Below are 16185 nucleotides of genomic sequence, written 5' to 3' on the forward strand. Positions count from 1 at the left end.
ACAGCCCTGGGTCTTCTGGGGGTCCCGGGAGCCCCCCACTGTCTTCTCCATGGCACACAGGTGGGGGGGGCGGGGAGAAGCCGCATGAGGCTGCCTTCTGCAATGCCTACCTCCATACCTTCCTCAGCCATTAAACGTCTTTCTTCTTGTTTTTCAAAGTAGTATACACAAATATTAATAATAATAGAAACAGTTTGCAAAGGAGAATCTCCAACCTCAGGAAACCAGAATATTTTACAGCCAGCAGTGGGCCCCGCCTGACCTCTGCCACCGAAGGCGTCATTACCTTTATTATACTGGGCTGTAAAGAAACCCGCCCTTTGCTCTGGAGAGGCACTGTGCCTGCCTTCCAAGATCCTTCCCTACACAAACAGCCTTGAAAAAGTCCAAAGGCAGCCCACACCTGTGCTCTACTCACAGCATGCAAGAGGGCTGTGAAGTCTCTCCCAACAGTGAGAAAGGCCTAGAAAATGATAAAGCCCAGACAATAGAAGAATGCAGGCCTGGCAGGGTAGCAAACTCCCACACTCGGGACCACTTTCCACCTGCCCTAATCAACCCCGGGCTGGGGAGCAGATAATCAGGCCGCCCCACCCTCCACCCCGGAGCCCAGTGAAATACTAGCCCGTCCTAAACCTGTTAGCCTTTACTTCCCATGCAGTCAAGGCTCTTGTCTACATTTCCCGCTCACCGCCTCTGCCCCCGAACCCTGGTGCTCCTCTGTGAAGCTCCTTCGGCACATCCTGCCCCTCCCCTTCCTCTAGGGAACTCTCAGTAACCCTGTCCTTCTGGTGTTAGTGGTCTCCTGATCTCTTGGCCACCCCTCAATAATCATAAAACCTACGTCCCAAGAGTCCATCTCTCACTGTCCGATTGACAGAGCAAAGCTGGACAGCAACCCTGTTTGGGAGGCCCTGGGGAAGCAAGTGCTCGTACAGGTGGCTGGGGGGGGGGGAATGAGAAAGGGTTAAGTATTAGTGGGGGAATATGTGGTCGTGTCTAACAAAAATACGTGTGCATTTACTTTTTGACCCACCAATCCTGCTTCTGAGAATCTAGCCAGAATATATACCTTCACCAATAAAACATACATAGGCAGATTACTAATTACAGCATTGGTGGTAATTACAAAATATTGGACGTAAGCTAAATACCTGTATCTAGAGAATTTGCATGACAGACTACAGAATATCCACCCAGAGAGGCGGATCTCTATGAGCTGATATCAAATGCTTTCCGGGGGCGCCAGGCCAGCTCAGTCAGAAGAGCCCGTGACCCTTGGTCTTGGGGTTGTGAGTTCGAGCCCCATGTTGGGTGGGTGTAGAGATTACTTGAGAATGAAATATTTAAAAATAAACAGATGGGGGCACCTGGGTGGCTCAGTTGGTTAATTGTCTGCCTTCAGCTCAGGGTCCTGGGATTGAGCCCCACATCAGGCTCCCTGTTCAGCAGGGAACCTGCTTCTCCCTCTCCTTCCCCTTGTGCTCTCTCTCTTGCTCACTTTCTCTCTATTTATTTAAATAAGTAAAATCTTAAAGAATAAAAATAAACAAATAAATAATTTCCGGATGGATCGTTTAGTGAATGAAAAGCAAAGTAAAAATAAATAAAAACACAATAAAATAACTTTTTTAAAGATTTTATTTATTTATTTATTTATTTATTTGACAGAGAGATCACAAGTAGGCAGAGAGGCAGGCAGAGAGAGAGGGGGAAGCAGGCTCCCTCCTGATGCAGGGCTTGATCCCAGGACCCCAAGATCATGACCTGAGCCGAAGGCAGAGGCTTTAACCCACTGAGTCACCTAGGCGCCCCAATAAAATAATTTATTTTAAAAAGCAAAGTATAAATGAATATATGTGCTACCTTTTCTGCAAGAAAAAGAAATAGTAATAAAATAGACATCCATCTGGTTAATTCTGCAAAAAGAAACCGAGAAAGGATAGCTCAGAAACTAAGGAGATTAGTTTCCTACAGGAAATAGATGAGAGCAAAATGGAAGGAGTGGGAATGCTGGATGACACTTCTATGAATATAAATTTCTGCATAATTTTAACTCTTAGAACCATGTCCATGGTGTTTTTTTTAAAGCTTTTATTTATTTTATTTTAAAGAGAGGGAGGAAGAGCCGGAGTAAGGGCTGAGAGAGAGGGAGAATCCCAAGCAGATGCCCCACTAAATGCGGAACGCAACATGGGGCTCGATCTCACGACCCTGAGATCACTACCTGAGCCAAAACCAAGAGTCGGAGGCTAAACCTGCTGAGCCACCCAGGCGCCCTGAACCATGTTCAGATTTTACATATTCAAAAAGTATAAATGAGGATTGGGAAGAACTCTTGAGACGCACACACAATGAACCTGTGTTTCAAATGAGTGGTGCTGGGACCATTTTCTGCGTACCATAGGATTACCAGAGGAGTAAATATTTGTGAGGGGTCAGGAGCCAGATCTCCCACTGTTGAAGAGAGTTGTCATATGGAACTGAAGAAAGCCGGGAAAGCCCTCTGGTTGGGGGAAGAGAGCTGGAAGCCTCAGTCATGAACTTGTGGTCTGCGATATACAGATGTCTGTGCATCTGCGTGTATGTGCGGTTCCAGTTCTGACCACTCAAAAGGCTCTGAAGCATTCTTCTTGGCCTCCCCGTAGGAATGAGAACACCTCTTCCCCCAACTACAAGGAACCTGGCTCCTCAGAGTAGTGGCGGATCCCAGGGCTGGGATGGGGAAAGTGACGAGTTGAGCCCAGAACTTCTGAATGTGCCAAAAATTAAGAAGATGCCCATAAAAGAATGGAGATACGTCACAGGATATGGGAAACAGCAGGAAGCACATACTGTATGAAGTTGGATCATTTGAACATCAAAATAAATGAGAGGGTGCCTGGCCAGCTCAGTCAGTGGAGTGTGCAACGCTTGATCTCATGTTGGGAGTTCAAATCCCACATTGGGTGTAGAAATTATTTAATAAAACCTCCACTCACTTGTATGACTCAGTTGGTTAAGCATCTGATTCTTTCTTTTCTTTTTAAAGATTTTATTTATTTATTTGACAGAGACACAGCAAGAGAGGGAATACAAATAGGGGGAGTGGGAGAAGGAGAAACTGGCTTCCCACTGAGCAGGGAGCCCGATGCGGGGCTCCATCCCAGGGTCCTAGGATCATGACCTGAGCCAAAGGCAGCCGTTTAACGAATGAGCCACCCAGGCATCCCTAAGCGTCCAATTCTTGATTTCAACTCAGGTCATGATCTCAGGATTATGAGACCAATCACTGAGTCAGGTTCTACAAGCAGCGCTTAAGAGTCTCTCTCTCAGGGGGCACCTGGGTGGCTCAGTGGGTTAAAGCTTCTTCTGCCTTCAGCTCAGGTCATGATCCCAGAGTCCTGGGATCGAGCCCCACATCGGGCTCTCCACTTCTCGGGGAGCCTTCTTCCTCCTCTCTCTCTGCCTGCCTCTCTGCCTATTTGTGATCTCTGTCTGTCAAATAAATAAAAAAATCTTAAAAAAATAAAAATAAAAATAAACTAGGCCATGCAATACTTCGGTTTTAAAAAAAGGTTAAAAAATAAAAGGGGTTGGGGCTTGCCCCACTGGTGGGCACGGTCAGTATCAGTCTCGCGGTTACAGATTTGAGCTCCACATTGGATGCAGAGACAACGTAAACAGTTAAAATCTTTTAAAATAAATTAATTAAAGTAAATTAAAAGGGAAAAAAAGAAGATCGAGAGAGAGAGACCCCAAAATGAGAAGAAAACCTGAGTGTTGTTGAGGGGCTCCGTGAATGGGGGATGAGTGAGTGAATGGGCAGAGAGGTGAGTGAGTGGAAATAGACGAGCCATCCCCGGCCCCGCCCATGCAGGTGAGGAGGGGCTGGTTGGCTCTTTCCATGGCTGACCACACCCGGGCCAAAGTGCATTTTCCTACCCATTCACAGGAGCTGAGGCCAGGCAGATCCTTTCAGCTTCCTCCTCCGCGGCAGCACCACTTTCCTCCATTCCTGGCAGAAAGGGCACCAGGGAGGCAGCGTCAGGCTGGTGACCTGGGCGCCCCAGGTCTGCGGCAGCCCAGGAACCCATTGGTGAGCATTTCCCTTCCTTGGCTCGTTTCCGTTTCCTCATCTGCCTTTAAGCAATTTGGCCCAAATTGGTGGTTCTCAACTTGGGCCACACCTTCGAATCAGCTGGGGACCTTTTAAAAATTCCAGGGCCCACGGCGCCTGGGTGGCTCAGTGGGTTAAGCCGCTGCCTTTGGCTCAGGTCATGATCTCAGGGTCCTGGGATTGAGTCCCATGTTGGGCTCTCTGCTCAGCAGGGAGCCCGCTTCTATCTCTCTCTCTATCTGCCTGCCTCTCCATCTACTTGTGATCTCTATCAAATAAATAAATAAAATCTTTAAAAAAAAAAAATTCCAGGGCCCAGACAGCACCCCAAATCAACAATGTGGGACCCAGGCACCCATGGCTTTTAGCGTTTCCCAAGTGGTTCCAGTGCACTAAAAAGTTTGAGAACCTGTGAGCTGTGACCTCCTGGGCCCCCTCCACCTTTCTGATGCTCTGTCCATTCATCCTGTCTTCTGTTACTGGAGGGTTAAATGAAATGTTAGAGTCCTCCCCGGGTTCCTAACCTCGGCACCCCCTGGAGGCAGCAGCAGCCCTTTCCCGGGCTTCCCCCAGCCCCATGCACTCTTCACCAAACCTCCTGTTCCAGTGCTCCCAATCCCCACCGTCTCCATTTTTATGTTTGAAATCAAGGGATATGAGATCCTGGGCAAGGCAGAGTCTCCCAGGTATGCGCTGGGGTCTTCCTGTTTTCTTGGCTCTCACAGCTGTGAGGAAGTGCCTGGGGGAAAAGGGAGAGAGAACTGGGTAGGATAGAGAGCCTGCTCGATCCAAGAACCTAAGTGTTTGGCTTTTCCTGTCCTTGATGTAGAAGCTGCTAACCTTTTCCAAGGAAACATCTAGCTAGATGCCAGTGGCTGAGCCTCCTGGGGGCACGTTCCCTTGGGTAAGCACTCTTAGCCACCAGGGTCATCTGCCGGACAGAGCCTGGGAAGGGAGGAGGGAGCCTTGAACTTCCCTTGCATCATTCCCAGCACATGCCGCGGCAGCCCCAAGAGTCTTAATTAATTTGCCCATCTATCAAACAGGCACCTCCCTGCCCCATCTCACCGGGCCGGTGACCACATCGTTGTTTCGCTGCACACAGATGCACGGAGCTTTCAGAGGGGTTTCCTACGTGGCTGGAGCTTTGTGTCCATTTGAGAGGGAGTACTGATCTGACGAACAACAGAGCTGACCCATGGCTGAACCCCAACAGGACAGGAAGGAGGAGCTGGCAGGTGAGTCAGGAAGACCTGTTTTCCACGTGGTCCTCAAGGATTTGGGTAGGTACCCGAGGAAGGTACGGGGGGCTGCTGCCGTGGGTAGGGGCAGTGGCCCTTCCCAGCTCTGCTGCCCGTGAAGTCAGGACAGAGGGAGCAGACCGAGTGTCCTTGAGGGGGAAGCAAGTATCAGCACCTGTGCTAGCAGTAGTGGCCAGTCAGTACCCGTGCTCACTTCTTTGCTTCTTAATACCTTGCGAGGTAGAGATTATTAATCCCATTTTCCAGATCGGAAAACTGAAGCTCAGAGAGCTTAAGTAGCTTGTCTAACGAGTCATGGCTACTGTGCAAAGGAAACCTTCAGACCCAAATAGGCCGGACTTCAAAGGGCGTGCTTTCTGACCTCTCCAAGACCGGGTCCACACACACGGGATCTTAATCCAAAAGGTTCATCCAGAAAATGCTGTTTTCTGTGCCAGGCCAGGCTGGCAGCAGGGCAGGGGGTGGGGTCCCGTGCTCTGTCTGTGTGGGGTGAGTGGTGGAGGGGTGGGGAAACCATCAATTTCAGGTTGGGTACCAGAGACTCTGAGGGGCCACCAGGGAGAGGGGGTTGCTCCGTGGCCCAGGGCGAAGAGGGGACTGCAGATCCCGCCACCCTGAGATGGGCTGGGGAGGGACAGGGCAGTGTGCAGAGAGCACTTGAGCCAGAAGCAGGGCTGGCTTCTTGGGCCTATCATCCCAGCAGCTGTGCAGAACCCCACATTCAGAAAATGTCCCACACTTCGGACTAAATGCTCTGTGGTCGCTGGCTTGACTTTAAAATAATTTAAGATTTTATTTATTTGAAGTCAGTCAGAGAAAGACAATTATCACATGATCTCCCTGATATGAGGAAGTTGAGAGGCAACGTTGGGGGGTTGGGGGGTAGGAAAAGAATAAATGAAACAAGATGGGATCAGGAGTGAGACAAACCATCAGAGACTCTTAATCTCACAAAACAAACTGAGGGTTGCAGGGGGCGGGGAGGTGGGGAGGAAAGAGTGGTGGGGTTATGGACATTGGGGAGGCTATGTGCTATGGTGAGTGCAGTGAAGTGTAAACCTGGCGATTCACACACCCGTACCCCTGGGGCTAATAATATACTATATGTTAACAAAAAATTTAAAGAATGTATTTTATTTACTTGAGAGAGAGAGCACACATGAGCAGGAGGGAGGGGCAGAGGGAGAGGGAGAAGCAGACTCCCCGCTGAGCAGGGAGCCCAATGAGGGGCTTGATCCCAGGACCCCAGGATCATGTCCTGAACCAAAGGCAGATGCTTAACTGACTGAGCCACCCAGGCGTCCCCATTTTAAATCATTTTATCTTGGGACTCTGTTTTGTAAGTGAAGTCAGCCAGGACGATGGAGCATGTGCTGGGGAGAACCTTCACCCCCGTGTGTGTATGGCCCCACTCCCAGCCCACCGCCCCTTCCCCACCAGAGTTCCACTGTCCCCTTCTGTCCCTGGCGGGGACTCAAGAAAGAGTTGGAGTTGAGGCAGGCAAAGCAGGGGATGTTCCGAGGGCGACAGCAAAGAGGCAGGAAGCTCTCCCTGCCCCCATCCAGGTACAGATGGGTGCAGGTGAGAGGTTGTGATTCCTGGGGGGGTCACCCACCTGCCGTGGGTTAGGGGTGTGGCTTGGGGAAGCCGTTTTGCACACCTTCTTTTTGCTCTGGGCTCCACTGATGGAGCCGGCTTTGGTCACATCCCAGTCCTGCCATTTACGCATGCAGCAAGCTCAAGCAAGTTACTTCACCTTTCAGCCTCAGTTTTCTTGTCTGAAAATGCAAATGTCAACATCCCATGGATTTTTTTGAGAACGGTGAGGCTTTTTTTTTTTTTTTTTGCCCCAAAATGCAAATCTGATTGTGACAAGCCTTGGGCTAAGGCTAAGATCTGTTTAAAGGCTTGGTGTTGTTCTAGAATAATAACAAAACCTTTCACCTGGGCCAGTGCTCTCCAATAAAAATATTGGATTTTTAAAACCACATATTTAAAAATTTCCTCAGGATGCCTAGGTGGCTCAGTTGGTTGGGCATCTGCCTTTGGCTCAAGTCATGATACCAGAGTCCTGGGATCGAGTCCCAGGGCTCAAACTGTGTTCGGTGGGGAAACTGCTTCTCCCTCTGCCTTCTCCTCTCCCTGCTTGTGTGTGTTCTCTGACAAATAAAATATTTTTAAAAATAAAAAAATAAAAAATAAAAATGTCCCAGCCACATTTTAAAAAGTAGACAGGTGAAAATAATTCTAATCTATTTACTTCACTCAATATATCAAAATTATTTCAACATACAACCAATATTAAAAAAATAAATTCTTCCCATTTTTTCCTGCCTTTGAAATGGTATTTTGTGTATTTTTATAAAATGAGTGTATCTCATTTCACATGACTGGTGGCTACCGAATTGGACGGCAGAGGCTGTGCGGCCCTAATCCCACCATCTGATGGCTGCCTGACACACCTCACGCCATCCCTCCATGCTCTCTGCCCAGTAGCCGTGTTGGACGGTTGCCTTTCCTTCCTCAGAAGCTCCGCTCTATCCACACACAGGTTCCTTTTGCTATTTCTAGCCCTGGGAACCTCATCTTCCTCTTTTCCCCCTGGATCGGGTTAAGCCTACTCAGCCTTGCCTTCAGAATTTGACCTCCATTGTGTGTCTGGCCCTCACCAGCCCCGCGATTTAACGTCACATTTTCTTGAGGTCCGTTGATCAGGATCTCTGTCCCCTCTAGCTTGCCAGCTCTAGGACAGCGACCACTCTGGGTTTTTGTGGTGGTGGCTTGAACCGCATCCCCAGGGCTTAGCAAGGCGCCTGGTGCAGAGCAGGGTTTCAGGGAGCAGGGCCTGTGAGACCGGGAAGGGCCTGGCCCCCAGAAAGGATACTAATACTCACTCTCATCTCCCTTCCCTCTGGTGGAGAAAATTCCTTATAAAGGACTCTCCTGGAGAATTGGGGACACGAAGCCCTCAGTGCCCAAAATATTTAAGTCGAAACTTGAGTTAAGCACGCAGATTATAAATATTTCTTCCCCAGATTACATACCGCTTAAAAATAGCGTCCTGGCTCCTTTTCATGATTTGGGCCGTGATGAGGGAAAATGACACTTCAAGTCTGAACATAAGTACTGCCCTTTTCGTGACTTGGCTTTTCCCTTGAGGAGGCGGAACTGGGGAGCAGGAAGTGGAGAGGGGGCATCACTGTCCCTGTTCAACTGGCAGATCTGGAAAAGAGACAAACGCTGAGGTGCTGCCATTTCTCGCTTTTTAAGACTTGAGAAAGAGAGAGTGTGCGCTGAGAGAGCATGGTGGGGAGGGGCGGAGGGAGAGAGAAGCAGACTCCCCTCTGAGCAGGGAGCCTGATACCGGCATCCATCCCAGGACCCTGGGATCATGACCTGAGCCAAAGGCAGACGCTTAACCCACTGAGCCACCCAGGCACCCCAACGCTTTCTTTTTCTAATTCTTTCCCAGGTGAATGTAAACAAGGCTCCAACCCACAGATGCCAGCTGACCCACGGGATGCCAAACCTGAGGACACCCGTGTAGGTGAGGACTCAGCCCCGAGGCCCAGTGGCAAAGCCAAACACACGGCTTGGGTTCTTCTCCCTTCAGTCAAAATCCCTCCTTCTCAGGACAGTGTGAAGACTCACTCCACACCACTGCCCACCCCCCCCACCACCACCACACAAAAGATGGTACAATTATCCTGATTCTCGGGGCCTGTCACCTTGCAGTCCTGGGGAGGGATGCAGTAGGAATCACAGAATCATCTGCACGTCTACACAAGTTTCCCGAGGACACAGAGCCCCAGGGCTCAACAGTTCCCTGAAGCTTTTCAAATAAGTTCCAACATCTACCAGGTACTGCTTGAGGGTGGTATATTTAAATATTTATTTTTTCAATCCTAGCTCAGCTTCAAACTGCAAGCTTTTGGGTGAGTATAATGGGGTTTACATCGCAGACCGTTACAAGCACCCCAAGAAAAGACTCAGATAATTTGACGCTCCTATACCCGTAAAAACTGCTGCGTGTCTACCTGTTACACAGTTCTGTGCTGGGAGAATGGATGAGCCCACGGAAAGGCTTTACATCGGGTACTCTCTCTTTTACAAATGAACTTGCAGGTGATCTAGAGCTGGTGCTTAAAGTCAGAATTAAGAGTCCCAGAGAAAATGACTTCATTGAGGTTGAACTGAACAGAGGAGAGCTGAGTTATCAGAATCTCCTGAGAGTCAGTTGCTGCGAACTGGGGATTGAGCCGGAGCAAGTGAGGGCGATCAGAAAGCTGCCAAACACACTGCTCAGAAAGGTAGGGTTTGCAAAGGGTCTAAACGCAGACGGGGTTCTAAGTGGGCAAAATTAATGTTCTGTGAAGCTAATCACTTAGCTCTTGCATTTCTAACGTGAAAACAAATTTAAGCCACTGGGAAACTCGGACTGTAGGACAGCCATGGTAGCTGGGTAATTTTCAATCTGGTGCTTTTACTGACTTGCACACCTAAATTCATGAACCCTTCAATACGGTCTGAAATACAACTAAGGCCCGAAGAGAAGACTCAGGTCAATGCACGTGACCCCTTCCACCTCTGCAGACCTGGCTGGTTCACAGGTGGCATGGTGCCTGGGGAAAGGAAAGACTCACCCACCTTCCTTTGCCTGCCACAGCTCAGCCTTTGTTATCTCATGAAACAAAGCTGTTTTGCATTTGTATAGAGATTCCAGATGCAAAATACAGTTCTCTAATTTCAGAAGAAAAACCTCATTTCTTTGGGTATTACTATTTTAAAAGCTTTCAAAACGCCTTTACCAATTCTCACTGGTGTCATGGCTAATATATTCTTTGTAAAGGGATGGCAGGATGATTGTTATTTTCTGGACTTTTTAAAATGCCCTTTTCTGGATTTGAAATAATGTATATACAATCACTGATGCATGATAATTTCTTTTTTTTTTTTGCATGATAATTTCTTAATGAGAGTTATAATTATTACTTTTATTTAAAAAAAACCCTTTTCTTCACCAATATTGGTATGGGACTACAGTCAGTCCCCTTAGGAACCTACTACGGAGACCAAAAAAAGAAAAAAAAAGTCTCAACTGCTACTTTAGCTTACCACGACAGAGAAACCATTACAGAAATACCCTGAATTTAGGCAAGAACCAAAGATGCTGGCCATTAAGATTTTTTCATCTTAATAATCTCTCATGCTATCTATAAACCACCCTATAATTTCTTTTACATATTAAGGACAAAGACATTCAAAGACTACAGGACTTTCAGGAAGTAGAACTCATCCTGGTGAAAAATGGAAGCTCTGAATTCGTTGAACACACAACATCCCTGACAGAGAAGGCCTGCTACAACAGCAATGCCGCCAAACTGACCTATTAGAAAACCCCAGAAATGAAACCCCCGGTATCAATGTTTTGTAAATAACCAAGTTGGAATGCATGTACTGGTTTGCCAACTTCATGTGCGTACTTTGCAAAATTGTTCCCTCATCTCAAACTTCTCTGGGCAGGGAGAAATTGTCACATCATTTCCTATTTACACTTTGAAACTTGCCTATAAAATGGCATGACTTGCGTTACTGATGAGGCCATTTTTTTTTTTTTTAAGTTTTTTAAAAAATTTATTTGCCAGAGACAGTGAGAGAGAGCATGAGAGGGGAGAAGGTCAGAAGTAGAAGCAGACTCCCCATGGAGCTGGGAGCCTGATGCAGGACTCGATCCCAGGACTCCAGGATCATGACCTGAGCTGAAGGCAGTTGTTTAACCAACTGAGCCACCCAGGCGCCCTTGCTGAGGCCATTTTTAACAAACTACTTGCCAAATAGCCAAGGCACAGCCCACAGCACTCAACTCTGCTAACCAGATGGAAACAACAACAAAGTTGGCACTCTTACCAACAACTAAGCTCGAACTAGACTCCTCCTATTCCACTACCTAGAGCTCTTCCGGGTCAACTCACCCAAACTCTTAGGTAAGATCTGCTGGTACTTTGGAAGCACTCTGGGAGCTGGACCCCACTTACCCACTTAACCCTGTCCACGGTCATTTCTCTCCACAGTCATTACTCCTGGACTTGAATTCGTGGAACTGAGCTCTGAAATACCGGAGCTCCTTCTGGCCAAGCAGGATCTCGTGTTCCCCAGCACATAACAGGGCCACCAGGTTGCCTCTGCAAATGATGAAGGGTGGGGGGACACGCAAACACTACACTAGCACTTACCTAGCCCAACTATCTAAAGAGCAAGGTTTTATAGTGTGGGTACCGATGTACGGATCATCCCACTCAAAAATGTGAAGCGTGTGTGGGTGGCTCAGTCGACTGAACATCTGACTCTTGGTTTCAGCTCAGGTCATCTCAGGGTCAAGGTGGAGGCCTGCATCTGCTTGTCCTTCTCCCTCTGCTCCCCGCCACCCCCACCACCGGCCTCTGGTACATGCTCTCAAATATATAAATAAAATCTTTAAATTAAAAAAAAAAAAATGTGATGAGTTCATGAGACTTGAACCTGCAATTTGCTTAGTAGCCCTGGGCCTCTCCAGATGGAAGCACTTCTGCTGGAAATGTAAGCTCCGCATCCACGTCACAGGTCTTTGAGAGATAGGACAGCCGGCTGACAAGCCAATTCAGCGCAGTGCCGTTCCAGCACCACAAGGGCCAATTCCCTAAGGTATTCTCAATTTTGTCTGGAATAAGGAAAACTTGGGGCAAGAGCTGAGGACTGGCTTTTAATGGCCCCCAATCACCCTTGCGAGGAAGTGGAGTTTTAGGTGGTATTTTTAGGTGAATATGGTAGAATAAATTTGAAAAAAATGTTGGGAGAAAACCTTACACTATGACAGTAACAGAACCTATAGAGTTGCCTAATGATCAATTACAGAGTAATTGAATGAGGGCAGCAATTTATCACCAGGCTGTTGAGCAAATTCTGTATCCGTTCAAATAAACATAGTATGCACCTTCGAAGAAATTATAAAAATGTATTTCTGGGGTGCCTGGATGGCTCAGTGGGTTAAGCCTCCGCCTTCGGCTCGGGTCATGGTCCCGGGGTCCTGGGATGGAGCCCCGCGTCGGGCTCTCTGCTCGTCGGGGAGCCTGCTTCCCTTCCTCTCTCTCTGCCTGCCTCTCTGCCTACTTGTGATCTGTCAATTAAATAAATAAAAATCTTTAAAAAAAAATTTCCTGTAACATGAATAGTCTTAAGGCTGAAGATTGAGTAAAAATTGAAGCTTGGGGCGCCTGGGTGGCTCAGTGGGTTGAGCCGCTGCCTTCGGCTCGGGTCATGATCTCGGGGTCCTAGGATAGAGTCCCGCATCGGGCTCTCTGCTCGGCGGGGAGCCTGCTTCCTCCTCTCTCTCTGCCTGCCTGCCTGTCTGCCTACTTGTGATCTCTGTCAAATAAATAAATAAAATCTTTTAAAGAAAAAAAAAAATTTAAGCTTCAATGGGGCACGTGGGTGGCTCAGTAGGTTAAGCCTCTGCCTTCGGCTCAGGTCATGATCCCGGGGTCCTGGGATCGAGCCCCGCATCCGGCTCTCTGCTCCGTAGGGAGCCTGCTTCTCTTCCTCTCTCTCTGCCTACCTTTCTGCCTACTTGTGATCTCTGTCAAATAAATAAATAAAAATCTTTATAAAAAAATAAAATAAATAATTCAAGTTTCAAGAGTAATTTTCATTGTAATTTATACTTCATGCAGACACTGTAGAAATTAATTTCTGAGGAAGGTGCAAGTCCACTGACTTTTATGCTAACTTAATGTCATTTTAAGATTTTTAGGTGGTTGAACTGAATCAGGTACTAGGACGCTTGTCCTGAAAGGTTCCAGAACACATGTAGGTTAAAACAAAAAGGTGGAATGATCTAGAATTCTTAGTCATTCACAATCTAACACTCATTTACAATGAGGGGACTGGTAACAGCAGCAGGGCCCCTTCTACCCTCAGAGCGTTAAGTACCACTCACAGGCCTGACAGACTCCACCAGGAGGTGGCGGTGTTCCTATTTTGCTCACTGACCTATCCCATGTTACCAGAATAGCAGCTGGCATACCAGCACTCAGGGCTGCAAGGAAAGCAGGTGGGGGAAACCCTAAGCTCCCACTGGGAGCCACACTTGGAGATCAAGAGGTCCACTGTGGAAAGAGTGAATTTTATGCACCCGCAGGTACATTTCTACTTCTAATCACTTCCCTTTTTTTTATTCTTTAAGATTTTATGTATTTGACAGCAATCACAAGTAGGCAGAGAGGCAGGCAGGCAAAGAGGGGGAGGCAGGCTCCCTGCCGAGCAGAGAGCCTGACTCGGGGCTCCATCCCAGGACCCTGAGATCATGACCTGAGCTGAAGGCAGAGGCTTTAACCCACTGAGCCACCCAGGTGTCCCCCAATCACTTCCATTTTTAAAGAGTGAATATCTAATGCTTCATGGTGTCCCTCATTAAGAGCAGAACAAGGCAAAATGAACAGCCCCTCTGATCTGACAATCTAAATTGAACAGGGGTAGGATGTGCTGACCACCGGCCAGGAGTACTGCTCTTCTCACCCAGCAGCTCCCTTCCTGGAAGGGCGTGAATCTTCAAGAAACAGAGCAGAGCAAAAGCAGCCGCTCCCTGGCTGATACCCAAATCCCAAATGGAATGTATGTAAAGATAAAAATAAGTGATATCACAGGGCGCCTAGGTGGCTCAAAGGGTTAAACCTCTGCCTTCGGCTTGGGTCATGATCCCAGGGTCCCGCATCAGGCTCTTTGTTCAGCAGGGAGCCTGCTTCCCCCGCACCCCACCCCCTGCCTATCTGCCTACTTGTGATCTCTGTCAAATAAATAAAACCTTTAAAAAAAAAAAAGTGATCACAAAGAAGACATACACTTAGGCCCTGCTTCTAGCTTTTAAAAAACAATTAAGGCCCCAGATTTTGCGCTCAAGAAACCATACCTTTTACACCTGCCAGTCACTGTAAGAGGGTAAATTTTTTAAATATGGGTATGCTTATATTTCTATTTTACTACCTACACCAAGACCTTTTCCCATTTTTTAAGTTTAAATTTTTATTAAGAAATATCATACATACAAAAGCACATGAACATACAGTTTAAAAAAGAAACCGCCCATCCAGCTTTAGCAACAAAGCATCGTCAGCAGTTCCTCTGAAGGCTGTTCCATGCCCTCCACGGTCTCCTCTCCCTCCGATGCAAGAGTAACACTGAATTTCATGTTATCATTCCCTTGCTTTTCTTTCATTTACCACAGATTTAACAGCTGGACTCTGACCTTCACAGAAATGGAACCACAGCGGATGTATTCTTCTGCAACTTGCTTTTCCGACCACCAAGATCCATCCATGTTCACACATGTAGCTGCAGCTTAGTCTGACTTCCGTGCAATTCCACTGTAGGAATGGGCCACGGAATCTATCCAGTGGACTGCTCAAGGACAGGCAGGGTCTTTCCAGTTTGTTTTTGTTTCCCTTTTCTTCCTATTACAAATAGTGCTGTTACGACATTTTCACATCCACGTCCTGACACACATGTGTAAGAGTTTCACTAGGGTATGTATCTAGGAGCGGAATAGCCACAGAGAGGTTAGGGCACAGCCACTTAAGCCAAACTACTTCCCAAAGCGTTGTTCCTAAAAGTTCTTCCATCTGTTGCTGTTGACAACTGAGCTACTTGGGAGGGCTGAGAAGAAACAGATCAACTATGACTCTCAAACTGCATTTTCAAAGTAGGAAATTTAAAAATCTGATACAACAATGAATAACACATTGACTTCTCTGCTTTGGTTTACTTGAAATGTATTTTTAAAAACTACATGTTAAAACTTAAAAGGGCGGTCTCCTAAATCTCAAATGTTTCTAAATATACGGAGTGAAAACAGCAAGATTCAGAACATATGGTGTACTTCATATATAAAAAAAGGTCTATACATATATGCTTATATCCCCTACCACCCACCTCCCTCCAGAAAGAGTAACTGTTAACAGTAGCTCCTGGAGAGAAAGAACAGAGGGACAGGAAAAAGAGAGAGATCACTTAACACTTCTACTGTTGTTTTTCGAACCATGTACAGGCATTACAATTATAACATAAAATTCTTTAAAAGTAGTCACCTGGGGTTCTTTCATAAACAACTAAAAATCAGTCTGAACTCACACTTGAAAATCAGCCCTGAACGAAGTCCCATCCCACAGAAAATATACACAATAAATTCTCAAGTGTTTCCCTTGTTTCATGCACTTTAGAGTAACGTTTAAAATTGTCCACACAGCCCATCTAAGATGCATTTTTAAAAGCTCGGCATGAAGGCAAGCTCAAAAAACTCCGACCCTAAATTGTTCCATCATAACATCTCTAGAGGCAGCTAACAACCTCTATGTAGTCCAAGTTTTCTCAGACCTTGGAAACAGGGTGGTTTGTCCTCTGTGGCACTAACTATATATATACACACACACACACATATGTGTGTGTGTGTGTGTGTGTATATATAGAAGAAACCAGACCGACTGCCCGCAAGTGTAATGTATAAGGAGAAGAGATAAATACCTAAGCTGAAATACTAGCTTATTAACTTCAAGAAGGCAAGAGATGGATTTTAATCCAAACTGAAAAATACAGCTGACCCTTGAACATGAATTTGAACGGCATAAGTCCACTTATATATGGATTTTCTACAGCCAAGTACTATAAATGTATTCTCTCTTCCTTATGATTTTAACACTTTTTCTCTAGCTTGCTTTACTGTAAGCATGCCATTATGTAACTCACATACAAAATACATATTAATCGACTATGTTATATAGGTAAGGCATCTGGTCAACA

General features: G+C 46.8%; 1 protein-coding gene across 3 annotated transcripts; it reads left to right on the forward strand.

The window, feature by feature from the left end:
• The first annotated feature begins 3691 nt into the window (after positions 1–3691).
• On the forward strand, positions 3692–11005 carry ANKRD40CL (ANKRD40 C-terminal like). 3 transcript variants are annotated; one of them, XM_044250523.1, is made up of 5 exons: positions 3692–4078; positions 5146–5337; positions 8834–8908; positions 9487–9671; positions 10611–11005. In XM_044250523.1, exons 2-5 carry the CDS (start codon positions 5298–5300, stop codon positions 10752–10754), a joined length of 444 nt encoding a protein of 147 aa, XP_044106458.1. In that variant the 5' UTR covers positions 3692–4078; positions 5146–5297; the 3' UTR covers positions 10755–11005. The 3 variants fall into 3 exon arrangements, with proteins under 3 accessions (XP_044106458.1, XP_044106457.1, XP_044106456.1); XM_044250522.1 differs by having other exon boundaries at positions 5205–5337; XM_044250521.1 differs by lacking the exon at positions 3692–4078 and adding an exon at positions 4940–5003.
• Positions 11006–16185: the final 5180 nt, after the last annotated feature.

Source organism: Neovison vison, chromosome 5 (genome assembly GCF_020171115.1).
Source record: "Neovison vison isolate M4711 chromosome 5, ASM_NN_V1, whole genome shotgun sequence".
In the NCBI taxonomy this organism is placed as follows: domain Eukaryota; kingdom Metazoa; phylum Chordata; class Mammalia; order Carnivora; family Mustelidae; genus Neogale; species Neogale vison.

Excerpts from the sequence above, each read along its gene's own strand:
- ANKRD40CL (XM_044250523.1), top strand. The coding sequence starts at position 5,298 with ATGGCTGAACCCCAACAGGACAGGAAGGAGGAGCTGGCAG. Across the intron at positions 5,338-8,833 it reads CAGGAAGGAGGAGCTGGCAG|GTGAATGTAAACAAGGCTCC; the intron begins GTGAGTCAGGAA and ends ATTCTTTCCCAG. Across the intron at positions 8,909-9,486 it reads ACCTGAGGACACCCGTGTAG|GTGATCTAGAGCTGGTGCTT; the intron begins GTGAGGACTCAG and ends ATGAACTTGCAG.